Source organism: Sparus aurata, chromosome 2 (genome assembly GCF_900880675.1).
Source record: "Sparus aurata chromosome 2, fSpaAur1.1, whole genome shotgun sequence".
NCBI lineage: Eukaryota > Metazoa > Chordata > Actinopteri > Spariformes > Sparidae > Sparus > Sparus aurata.
In genome coordinates, this window is record NC_044188.1 from 28,001,725 (window position 1) to 28,015,161 (window position 13,437).

Here is a 13,437-nt window from a genome sequence, read left to right on the forward strand (position 1 = left end):
AAATGTCAGTCTTGTCCTACATGTTCTGAAATTAACAAGAAATTGAAAGTCAGTCTTTTTGGCACACATACACACGGTCCATATGTCAGTGTTGTGAATTTGATTCTTTCCGGTCGTCATCGGCTGAAAAGCTTGAGTCAATTGTTTCTGAGCAGACATAACCATCAACTAGCCGACTGATTAAATGAGGTGTTAGCGTTTATTGTAATGTTCTAGCTGGTGCTGCACTGAATGCCAGTTTGTTATTGATAGTTTGATGCTTGCACAGCACTGCGTTGGCTCTGTTCCAAGTCGAGGCTGAAGTAATTGACACATCGCCCGCTGGGGTTTGTGATTAACTTTATTGACATATAGGGGGAGGTGGGTGTATGGTGTAGTGCGCAGTTGGCAGAGCTAACAGGCCTTTCAAGCTGCTAAGACAAAATAGCATTGATGTTTTCAGGACTGCTGTCCAGGGAAGCGCCTGGAGAGGGAAGATTTAGAGGCATGGGCATGTTGATTCAGTCTAAAAGCCGCCGCAAGCATTGTTCCTCTGCGTCACAGTTACTCTAATTCACCTCACGTTATGATGTTACCCACTGTAACCAACATATTACACACTTTCTGAAGAAAAACAAGTGTGGAAACAAGAGAAATAATCTGCACAGCAGACTATCGCTTTCCTGTGTTAAAGGGGGAACCAAGATCAGTTTTGTCAAAGGCAGTTCTACTCAGCCTCTGGACAGTAGTCCCCGACGCCTGAGAAAATTACCCCTGATGATATGACCTGGGTTATCTATGCTTGGTAAAAGAAATCATGACAGAAAACCTATCAAAGAAACACTAATGGCTTTTTGGAAATACACAAATATTAAAGTCACAGTGAAACATCGGCTCAAGTGTCCGACTTTTGCAATGTGACTGTATTTCCGAGTGCGACTGAACATTTGGAATGGGCTTAGATACGAGAAGGACTTGATAAAATCCTTCAAATGTGATTGAATCTCCCAAAGGCTGGCATGGCTTAGCAAACACAGCACAATGTGGAGCTGTACAGCAGAGGTTCCCAACCAAAGATTGTTTGGTAGACAGTAGTGTAAAGCCTTTCGTGGCTCCAGAGGAAGCTGCAATCTGCCTCCAGCGATGTCACTCGGCGGCTAAGTTTTCATTGTCGAAGAAAGAATGCATGGAATAAAAAAGGCGATATCTCTGGTTCTCCTGTATCAATTCTCAACATTTGTTTTAAACCTTCCATAATGAGTCCAGCCGTGTTAAAGGAGTAACCTGCCTATCAAAACCATTGCAATGGTCTGCCCGTGCGCCTCCACTGGTATGTATGTTAACCGGACTGGACTGTAGCACCTTTCTGTAGTCAAAGCAACCAGTTAAAGTGCTACCATGCAAGGTGCCACCTGCTCATCATGAGCGCTAACCATTCATGCATGTGTACACTAATGAAAGAGCCACAGGGAGAAACTTGGGGTTCAATATCTTGCCCAAGGACACTTTGTCATGTCGACCGCAGGGGCGAGGACTTGAACCACCAACCTTCCGATTGCCAGCAGTTGAGGAGGTCCGTTTTTCAAGAGTTAAAATGAAATAGACATAAAAAAAAGAGCAAGACATTAGGGGGACAAGCAATGAGTGGTCCAATACATGCTATGGATTGTGGAAAATTACTGTTTCAAGTCCCCCATGAGCTGTTTGCAGGAAGCCAATAATTTCTAGCAGCACCCCTGAGCCCACCTAATGCTTTCTTGAAATGAGAGTTTGATTGACAGGATCAGTCCGCCATCCTTCACTCTGGCGGCAGAGGGTGGGTGTTCACTCTGTAAGAAGGCAATGGGAGCCTTTAATGTAATTAACAGCAAGGAGATGGGGGGGAGGGGGGGCAGCCACACTTCCACTCCGTCCCCCTCCCCATGCGGCAGTCACACACAACGACACACTCCCTCTCTGCTCTAAACCCCTGTCGAGAAAGTTTGTCTTTAATTAAAAATCCCCCAGCCGACACACACACACACACACACGCACACAAACACCACTTCAGGTTTCACGCACTCCAGTCAGAACATGCAGGCTTGATTAGTATTAATCCTTATCTCCGGAATGGACAGCTTCTCAATTGTGTTTTTTTTCCGCGGCTGGCTAATTTCATGAAGAGCGTAATTACAGTATTTTCAATTTCGGCCCTCTGCAGCGTTATGAGGCTGACAGTCTATCTCCGCACTGCAGCTGAGAGGGTTTTGCGGGCGTGCGAGAGCCAGTGTGTATCCATGTATCCCCGAGTGCTTGCGGTGGTGTGATTGTGTTTTTCTGACTAAAACGAGGGGGGAGAATTAGCGGGTTATGCGGGTGACTAATACAAGAGATAATTATATGCCAAATCCAAATTGGAAAAAAAAAACAGCTGAAATCATGACAACTGTGTAAACAACATAGTAGGCAGCAACTTTTGTGCAAACAGGGTTGATTTGCCAAAAAATGGCAAGCGAAAATATTAAGATAATGTGGGTGCAAATATTACAGTGCCAGCAAACCGACGCCTGGTCCAGAATGTGTTCAGTGACAGTGCGATATCCAGTAATCTGATTTACTTACTGTCTATGTGCTGTGTGTTCCAACAGTAGGAGGATGAAAGGCATGTCAGCTCTGATTAAAGCTGCCGACTGGCACAGTTTGAGTAAATGCGAGTGTGTGTGTGTGTGTGTGTGTGTGTGTTCGTGCCTGTGCTTTGGTCACTCTCCAGTAGGGAGATCGGAGCTGCCCTAAGGCGGCGGTGGCCATCGTCCCATCCTTCCTTTCATCTCCCCTCATATCTGTCTCTGCCTCCTCCTCCTCTCAGCAGTGCGACTGTTTCCTGCCTGATATCTCCCCTCTTACCTCTCACTCAGATGCTCAGTAAACAGCTGCCATGCATATCTATGCACTTATGTGCGAGAGCGCCTTTTCAGCAAAAGCAGCTTGTGTGTATATTCGGATGCAGGCGGCTCATCAGCGATGCTCTGTCAGCTTTGATAATAACTCGGGGCCCCGAGGCGCTGTGGCCCCTGATACTTTGTCACACTCTTCCAGCTCTGCAAACACGGGCCACCGTTGCCAGTAAAGCGTCTCTGCCTTCACTGATAATGAGCTCTGTGTCCTCAAAGATAGTCCGCTGTGGACGGGTGCCAGATTCCCCTGAGGTGTTGAGCACTGCCCGACTTCTGACACCAGCAGGACAGCAGCTTAGGTCCTGAGCACACAGTCCCGCTGACTAATAGACAGTCATTAATTTGGACTTGATTAAATGAAAATGTAATGATGCCCAAAGGGAGAGTTAGTAATCACAGCAGCAGAGAATAAGGCAGAGGAAAGAATGAGACAAATAGAGGGTGTCTAAAAAGTCAAGTAAGTTCGTATCAAAGTTTTACCGCGCCACTGTGTAAAGTGTGGAGATTAAACGTGTTTTGAGACATCCTATATGGAGAGCTGAAGATCATAAAAACAATTCATTATGCCAAATTACCAAACACCGATGACAACGCAGCAAACAGACTAATAAAGAAATAGCACTGCGGCATCCATATCCATTAGTTTGCATCCATTAGTTTTAAATGGCACCCCTTCAAGAAGACAGAGTTCCTTCTGACCATAAATCTACCTCTTAAAAGCCTAATGTGACGCGGAGACACATATTTAGCTAACAGTTTAGCGCAGTAATTAGGGTTTGCGAGCTCTCTGCCAAGTGCCAGCCGCCCAACATCTGTTCCTCCGGTGCCGCCGGGGCCCCGGAGCTCCCACCCCCGTCCCTCCCTCCTCCACCAACCGTCTTTGCCTCTCAGCGGGTGGCGGAACGCTCCAATCAGGTCTGGAGTGAAGTGATAGGCGAATATATGAAAAGGGGGGAAAAAAAAAGCGACAGGTCTGGTGTCCCCCGCAACTGTTTGAGTGTTGGTTTGAGTCTTAAAAGAGGGAGGTACTCCTCCTGCGGTCACCTTGACCCATCTCCCCACGCTCCCCCACCGGCTACAATTAAATCAGGAGGAGCATGTCGGGCCACCCAGCCTCAGCTGTGGGCGTGTGCCATCAGCATATCCTCAGCATATTCTCCCTGATGGGAAGCTTCTGCACTTGCCTGTGTATATTGGATTTATTTCTCGCTCCAGCGGTGATGGATTTTCCATTTGCCTGTTTTGTACGGTGGTGCACCATTGAGAGAAGCAGCACATCAAGACTGTTGCATCTTCTGTCACTCCCCGTCGCACACCGTTTGCTCAATGCCATTTTAGGATTTCGCTCTCCCCGGCAGGCCATGCTTCTCCATATTGTTGGGACCCATTTAACTCTGATAAGTCATTGTTGAGGCAATGCAGTGGGGGGGGGGGGATCTTTAGAGCGTGCAGACAGTGTCGACAACCCCCTCCCTACTCTCTCATATCCTGTTCTCCCTTTCCCTTTTTCTGCTCTTTCTTTATCGTTTTGCCTATAGCGCCTCTGTGGGCAAAATGTCATCTCAGAGCCCCTGCCCCAACAGGAAGGGAGGGCGAGGAGTGGGGTGGAGGGGATTATGACAGGAAACAGGATGAAAGGGGAGAGAAGAGGTGGGAGAAAATAAAGTTGCTCTTATCAGAACTTGCCAGGAGCAATGCGCACACAAAGCTGTTCGGGAATCCAATTTAGTCTTTGCTGTTAGTTTAAGTGATATCAGTGCAATTAGCTGTCACAGGTCAGAGTGTGAGCAGGGCGCGTTAAGTGATTTCCCGAAATCCCACCGGTGGAAGCATGAGGGGACATCAAGTCCCTAAGAATTAAAGAAAAAAAAAAAAGCAAGAAGGAGGAAAAAACTTCCCTCGCCTACTCCACAAATGGACCGCTTCTTCATACATCCTGCTAATAAATGTCAGCTGCCTCTTGGCTCTTTTGTTTTGCTCTTGTCAGCCGCTCACTCTGGATTTAAATGGATTTTCTCCCTCTATATCTCTCCACAAGGGTGACTTTGAGGCGTCGTAGTTTTATTTGTGCCTCGTGTAACTCAATTGTGCTGTATGTTTTTTTTTTTTTGTGAGTTACAGAGAATGTCTACATATTGGGGGGGGGGGGATCAGCGGGAATGTCCTTGATACTATTTCACAAGAGCAATTACGCTGAGGGTGCATCAGTGGGAAGTTAATCTATTTATAAACCCCCAGTGTAAGTTTCTGCCGCTGTCTTCTGCCTGGATAATGCCTTTTATTTTCAATAGTACACACCAGCCGGGTCTCTACAACCTGCAGGTACATAACAGGACTTGAGGCTTTGAAACTGCATCCAAGTCAGACGTCAAAGTCCAACTTTGCATGCAGATTCGCCGATCTTTTCCCATTAACTCCCGACTCGTCGAATATGCTAACTAGGTCATTAGCCTTAAGCCTCGTACTATGATGTGCTTCTAACTTCTCTAGCGTCAGTTTTGCACACGAAGGGCTCTGCGCTCAAGTCATTATACACATGCGACATCTGGTTAGACTTTCAAAATAAAGCTTGCTGAAAGTTTGATTCGGCTTAGGAGCAACATCTACTTGGTAAGGTTTAGAAAAAGATCATACTTTGGGTTAAAATGTCAAGATTTAACTGAAGTCATGTCACACATCACTTGAAGTATCAAGATGCGATGCTAGTGGGGTAACTGAAGTGTCAAACTGAGAAGCGCAAGGCCGTTGCTCTTAGACCGTCTGTGGAGAACAAATGCCGCCATCTGACTGGTGATGTAGTGTAAAGAGCAACGAAGTCTAAGCAGTGTGGAAGTCGGGGTTGATGGAAGTGTCAAACAAAGACAGAACTTTCGCCAACCGACTGGTGTTTGTGTCCCACGTGGATGCAAAAGGTTAACATTGACTTGTTTTTTTGACTTGCTAAACCTAACCAAACTGCAACTGTTTCACAACGTTAACCAACTGTTACCATGAGGACGGTGGATCTGCTCTCAGAAGTCACTGGGTCTGGCAAATCTCCTGCATGCAAAATTGAACTTATGTACTGCTCTGTAACTGTACAGTTGTGTTGTGCACAGACTGAAGAGACCGAGGTGTTACATACTTTAACCTAATGTGGGAGTAAAAATTACCCAAGGTGACTGAAGAGGAGGAAAACTCTGTGGAAGCAAGTTTATGCCAGCCCAGCTCTCCTGCAGCATATATAAGCCTGTGAATGGAATCAGTTCTAAAGCTTCCCTTGACTAAGCAGTATTCCAGAGGTGATAGATCTTTACAACTTAAAGTTGTTAGTTCAACTTCCAGGACTGCCAGGAAGCATTACTAAGAGAGGAAATGTTGAGGAACAAGTTTTTCTCTTTTCAGATTTTGGACATCTGCTGTATCTTTCATATGCTTGCATGCTTATGTAATGCAGGAGAGCATCTTTCTCATTGACACAGTCTTAGCTCTTTTAAAGATCTACATAGTGTCAGGCACATGCACAGAACGAATCAAGTACTATCACTGAAATCAAAAGGACATCACAAGCAAACCAGCGCCTCGGTATTATATTCACCTGAACACTGCAACACTTTCAAACACTCGTTTAAAAGAGGGCAGACACGATGGGAGGCATCAGCCAAAAGGTCTGAGATCCTCCATTAAAAAAAGATTAACTCAAACACAAGGCAGCTTCTTGATTCAAGGGTGAGAGCAGTCATTAATTCAATATATTCCCTGAGCAAGTTTGCACACTAAGCTTAACAAACACTTATAAAAGCTGCCTTAATGGGACACACAACGGGTTAAAAGGTTTTGCTTTATTAAATTATTCATTATTTCTATCAATGGATATAACCATGAAACTTCCCCTGCCGATGAATAACGTTAAGACAATTCTATTTTGTCTTATGTGTTTCTCAAATGTTGTGTTTAGATGTGCAAATGAGGCATTATCTAGTTTGAAATGCACTCATTGACATGAGTTTCGAGAGAAGTCGTCTGAACTGAATTCCTGTTTCAGTCTGTTGACACGTCGAGGTCAAATGTTTTGTTGCAGAGGAAAAAAATAACATCTCTTTATCATTTGTATTACTTTTTTATCATCTCAATGTTTTTATACATCAGAAAATACTCTCCATGGCCATGAAAAATACATCCTCACCGTGTTTTGTTGGGAAACATGGTAATAAATCAGGATATAAGTTCTCAGACCTGTCAACTTACTCACACACACTTATTCGCCACCTGCATTCCACCTGACTGAATGTGATTAACACTGACGTCCTCTCCTTCCTCCTCCCCTCTCTCCCTCCCTTCTTCCTGGTCTCTAGGGGAGATCTGTGCATTCAACATCCATGGGCTGGAGGCGCCGTTCGAAGCAGTGGTGCTGAACGGTACGTCTGGCGAGGGTCAGCTGAGGGCCCGTGGCCTGGTGGACTGCGAGCTGCAGAAGGAATACACCTTCATCATTCAGGCTCACGACTGCGGCTCTGGCCCCGGGGGCACGGAGGGCAAAAAGTCCCACAAGTGAGTAAGACAGACAGCAGCAACACCAACAGGGGCTCTGTTCTGAAAGTCTGACAGAATACACAAGTGCATGCACGGTACATATTGTTCCTATAGGCACAATTCACACAACCGCTGCAAAGAATGGGATTTTTATGGTCTGACTTCATGCTTTGTATAACGGCCTGGCTGGCTCGTACAAAGTCACTGAAAAGGAAGTACCACTCAGGACAAGGGAGCTGACAGTTACTTAAACAAGATTTTACATAATTCATATCCAAATGCTCTGGCTAAATTATGCACAAGTACAAGTACTTATTGTAATATTTATCATTCATTTAGACAACAGCTTAAGCCAGTCAATAACCAGGTGCCAGAAAAGCAGTGGTGGTTTAGCAAGCATGATCGTTTAAACTGTTGAGAGAAGGACGAGCAGTTGGCTCCGTAGCACCGTCTATGGCATGTGTGTGGGTGCAAACTAAAGCAAGGGCAACTAAGGATATGAGGAGGGCTGACTAGCAGTGGGTGTTTGGGGCTTAAGTGGGCACGAACAGCTTGTTCCAACGGAGGCCCGACCAGCTGCCAAGCACGATCATTGTGTGTCGAAAACGTTCCATCGCTGGTCCGACGACAGACAATCTGGAGGTCCACTCAGTGGCTCTTGACAAAGGGTTAATACTCAGATACAAGTGCTTTTGATTTGTCTAAAAGCAGCTCTGGCACAGATGCATTTTTAAAATCTTATTTTAACACAGAGCTCTTGATATGCATAGTTGCCAACTCTCCCGATTCACGCGGGAGACTCCCGATTTTTAACCCTATCTCCCTCGATGCTCCCGGTCAGTAATTTCTCCCGTTAATCTCCCGATTTTACAGTAAAGGAAACAAGTAAGATTGTGTCCCTATATTTGTTGCAGTATCTGGCAACCCTGGCCTGCCTGTGTGGATGAGATGGTGTGTGATTGTTTCTGATAAATCCCGCAATCCGGCTTTTCCGACCTGAAAATGAGGCTCTCGTGAATCATGCAAATCCGTTTTTCTTTCTTTTTTTTGGGGGGGGGGGGTTGCGCAAGGCACGGTCGGTCGGGTTTTGATAAACATAATGACATTTGATTTTGATGATGACGTGATTTTTGTCGGTTTAATATCACGAGCGAATGGGGAATTTAAGTTGCACACAGTGAAAGCACCACACCCCAAGTTATCTTGAAATCGATTATTATTGTCATTACTGCTATTTGTACCGTTGAAGTTGAGTGACTGAAATCCTCGTCATCCTATTCAAAGGCTGCAACAGGCGACTCATCGAACCGGGGTGAAGTTAGTTTCAGTTTGGATAATCTGTGGATATCGGGTCCAGCTGAGACTTTACTGAGGTTCTCCCAGTGTCAGCAGCAGGAGGACGGTCAGCTCACCTCTCAGAGCCTCGCGCTGAATCACTGAGACTGATTTAGGGACCGTCATTAGATTACTTAGCATAAATATATTAATACAAAATAACTGCTGTTTTTTAGAATATCTTTCATGTCATGTGACCCAGTGACTCCAAACAAGCTGCAGATTGTATCAGTAAACTGGACGAGTAAGACACCTAATGTTATTGTATTTTAGTGCTTCCTTTTTTTAATATGAATATTAATATGCAGAAATTATTATGAATTATGATGATAAATATTATGAATTATTTCTCAATAGCTTCCCTGGCATGTGGCTCACTGACTTCTGAAATGCTCAGGATGTTAACATATTTTCAAACAGCAATGTCAGCTTCTACACTATTTTGTCTCATGTCTTAGATTCTGATTCTGAAATTCTGAAAATGAATTTCTTTTCAAAAATCTCACGAGTAGGTGAGATTTAAAGGGTCATTTTTCAATTTTTTTTCCGGGGGGGCATGCCCCCAGACCCCCCTAGTGTTGCTAGGTTATCAACTCAGAGCACAGCTGCTATAAAAAAAAATAGGGGAAACACTGTTCTAAGAATTTTGGACATGTGTGGTTTAAAATACAAGGCAAGAAATTATGACAAATAAATCGCACACCTGGCGAAGGAACCTTGTTACTTGGGCCGATACACCGATGAAAAAAATCTCCCTATTTTTCACAACCCAATGTTGGCAAGTATGGATATGCCGTGTAGAATGATGTATAAACAAAGTATATGGCACTAAAAAGTTGAAAGTGTACATTTTGTCTGTGCTCATCGGATACCAGATTTTAAGAGGCGAGTCTGTAAGCATGATTTGTGACATCAGAACTAGCTTGGAAGCCAGTCCTGGTCCAATACTCAACACACACACGTGATGTGGATACTCCAGGGCACAGACGCTAAAAAAAGGACTTTACTGTGAAGTAGTACACATCTTGTGTCTAGCAGTTTAACTGGGGAAATGAAAAAATACTTGCAGTTTCATATATTCTGGAATTTTAAACAGCACTGTTTCCTAACTGCATGTGATGCGAGCGAGCCTCAGCAATAAAAATCAACTGGATTTCATTGTTTCCTATATTTGCTACAATAGTCTAAATAAGGTGCCAGTTGGCTGATGGAAATCAACAGGGAGCTGAAAGTCTCTGGTAAGAAAACGTGGTTACACCTTATTTTACACGTCCATAAATAGTAGTAAGTAGGATGTAATTACCTATCAACGTAATTGAAATGTCTTTGGTGAGCAGCGCGTTTTCCATGAAACCTGCAGTGGCTCTCTGCTGACCTTCTGCTAATCATGCCATTTTAATTTCCTCCTAGCTGATGCCCAGATTCTGCAGGTCAGTAAACTGAAGTCCGTTCCTCAACCATTTACAACCTCACCAGTTCTACAATCAACAATTAGACTCTAGGTGGAGATAAAGCAGCAATAATTACTTTAATTTAGAGGGCCTGGTTAAAGGAAGGGGAGAAAATAAATGGAAATTAAAATGGCTCGTTCGGCTGAAGTTCAGCAGACGCCAGTCTGCAGTTTCCAGGAAATGCATTAAAGAAATGACCATACCATTAAAAAAATATATTAAATATAAATATAATCTAGTAATATTCAATCAATGTTGATGTAATTATTTAGCAATCACCCACTTAACCTGAAGTTTGAAAGCCTGTAAAATCAAGTGCCACTGAAATCACACCACCTCCAACTGCTGTTGGCTGTATTTTGTGTCATGCCCACTCGAGAAACAATTAAATATCACAGTTTAGAATGTGTGTACAAATGTGCGAAGAAAAGGCTCAAACTCTGCCATCTTTTACATGCAGTCTCCAATCTGATCTCCAGCACACAGCAGACAGCTGCGTGGTTTGTTCACGTGACGTAACAGGCTGCATTTTTAACGGATTCATTGTGGAGAGCAAGGGAGATGCCATTTTAAGGCTTTAATTCGGTTGTCAAAAACCCTGTGTGCCTGTATACATGTGTGGGCGGGCTCTTTAAATATAAATCAGATTGCACTGACATTATGTCTTCCAACTCTTTGTCCTCCTGCCTTCTACTTGGCCACGGCTTGGTCCCAGGTTGCTCCGAGAACCATCCATGTGTGCGGAGACACAGCACAACACCCACCTCAGCCTCCGCCTCCGCAAGCGCCGACAGACTAGTTTAAAGAGGTCAACTGATACAAATCATTTGTCACACTTGTTGGCTCTTTTGAAAGCAGCTTCTGTCTGAAGAAGCAGAAAAGCCTCTCAGATGACTACCTCTATCCGCTACACACCGCACGTCTCCTCTCCTCGCTGTCTTACAGCTCAACCCTCTCACCTCGGCACTCAATGGAGCCGCGCACCCAAATCTATCTTTTTTCCAGTTTATAGACGCTCACAGACACACACACCGACACGTACTTTATCCACAGTAAACCTGGTATTATAGCGGCAGGGGTTCTGCAGCCTCGGTGAAAGTTTTGAATCAGTGGAGTGTAACCTCTATTCAGTGTGTGTTGTTTGCTGTGCTATTAGCGACTGTGTGTGACTTTGTGTGGGCAAGGAAAAAAGGCTGATGGAGTTGTGCAACTATTTCCATGCTGTTGCTCACATTCTATATCACTTTTAAGGACCCAGGCATCCTGTTATGTCACACTATTACTTTCTATCATCATAACTCAGTGCTCCCGCTGCGACGCGGACCCAGTTCGGTCGGCGCAGACAGGCCGACGCTGGAGGGGAAGTGATTTTGGGGACACTTTTAAATGGCCTGTCCTTTCGCTGGCAACTCTCAAAGGAATGAAGCTGGCCTTTCGCCGCACCGCTCGCTCGCTCCGATTTAGAGGAAAGCTAACAGGGACGAAGACGAATCTCCGCCTAAGGCTGTGCTCAAATTACACATGACACGTCAACAGCAGAGAGGGGAAGCAGTCAAGAAAATTAGCAGCTAAAGAGGACAGGGGAGAGGATCAGGAGTGACACGGGATGAGTTTAAACCTCACTCTATCCTCTATTCTCCCCTGCTCCCCCTGCTTACCAATGGCTGCTGCCCTACTTCCCACTCCTGTGGTTTTATTTTTGTATTTTTTTCCTTTTTTGTATTCTTTATCCTGACTGGCTACAGCTCAGCTCGCTCCTGTCGTCTGGCTCTGCCCTTCTTCCTGTCAGTCCTTCTGTCTCTGTTTCAGACTCCGGTGTTCGAAGATTTTGTCAGACTGCCTCTGCACTCACCAATGGAAAAAAAGAAACTTTGAATACACCCATCATCCTCCACTCTTGCTGACTTTGTTAGACGCCGCAGCAACAGAAAGCGGACATTAATGACTGCCTCTTTCTGAGTCAGAGCACAAATGAAACTGATTTGCCAGTTCTGAATCACACTGCGTCTTTCTTTCTGCCCTCTGAGATGTTGCGCTCCGCCGCATGTGGAGGCTTTAGTCACATGTCGGCAGAGGGCAAAGCTCAAATGAATTCACCTTAAACTCCTTCAGACTTGTTCTGCTCAGGCCAACTTTAAATGGAACACAAATTCATCTACAATACCGTGGGTCTGACCCCTGCCTTATAATCAATTTGTACTGAGCCATGAAGTGTTCTCAGCGTTTTTTCATAAGGGGCCATAAATGTGATTAGTCAATTTTGTGTGTCTCTGTTGCTTTTAACAAAGTAGTGTTTCTGCCGAGATGTTAATGGGAAAAAAAATAAAGCAAAAAAACATCATAATTGGTGTCAAGTATTCCTGGTCTTCCTGAGAGGAGTAGTCTGGTGGGCAGATAATGAGTTATCACAACCTTAGAAAAATGTCTCTGATGCCTGTGTACAGGCCGTAATACTTGACTGAGAGATGCTGCTGAAATTCAAAGATCTGGAGGATTATGGGCCATTTCCAGTGCTCGGTGCAAAGACATCTGTGCACACACACAGTCCTCAGTTATATATCAGCGTATTTTTCCATATGCAGTCAGACAGAGTTGTTGGAGTGACAGGTGATTGTGAAACGGTCGGGGCAGGGGGTCCAACAGCCGACGACCACATCCCTGTCCCACGCTGAAAAAGAGTGCCACTGTTAGATGTGTTAAATAGGTCCTAGGACACCAGGCTCCTAAAGGGAATGGGAGATGAAACTCTGATTGGTTTAATTTATGTACCGCCCAAAACACACCCATGACTAATTCAGAGTCTAATTACAGCCCATATGTGCCGTACACAGCACTCTGCGCCCAAATTATCCGCAGTTAAATTAACAAAATGGATTTGGACGTGCCCTAAAGACACCAGCGCTATGCACTTTCAACTGAGCACTATTGACCTTCTAAACAGGGCCCTAACTTATATATTTACATGATTGTGTTGGTGCTTTCCTCCCATTTGAATAAAAAGCACAGATACGCCAGTGGGTCAGTCAGCACAAACTGCGGCCAAATTCACAGAACTTCAGTTTAAATTCCAGAGGAGATAGATCTGTCATGCTGTATTCCTCGGAAATGATATTTTGTGGCAATGTAGATTATTACCATTTGCTTCATGTAGCACACTTGGACACACAGAGGAACTCCCAGGCGTGCATGAGTTGAAAATGAATCCATTTACTGGTCTCTCTCTCAAG

The 13,437-nt window shown here is 44.7% G+C and overlaps 1 protein-coding gene across 1 annotated transcript in view; it reads left to right on the plus strand.

Moving 5' to 3' along the window:
- LOC115567333 (calsyntenin-2) overlaps positions 1–13,437 on the plus strand; it is a 267,669-nt gene that overhangs the window by 146,971 nt on the left and 107,261 nt on the right. Inside the window, exon 3 of the mRNA XM_030393798.1 lies at positions 7,247–7,442. Coding sequence (XP_030249658.1) covers positions 7,247–7,442 — 196 coding nt within the window. The remainder of the gene's footprint in view (positions 1–7,246; positions 7,443–13,437) is intronic.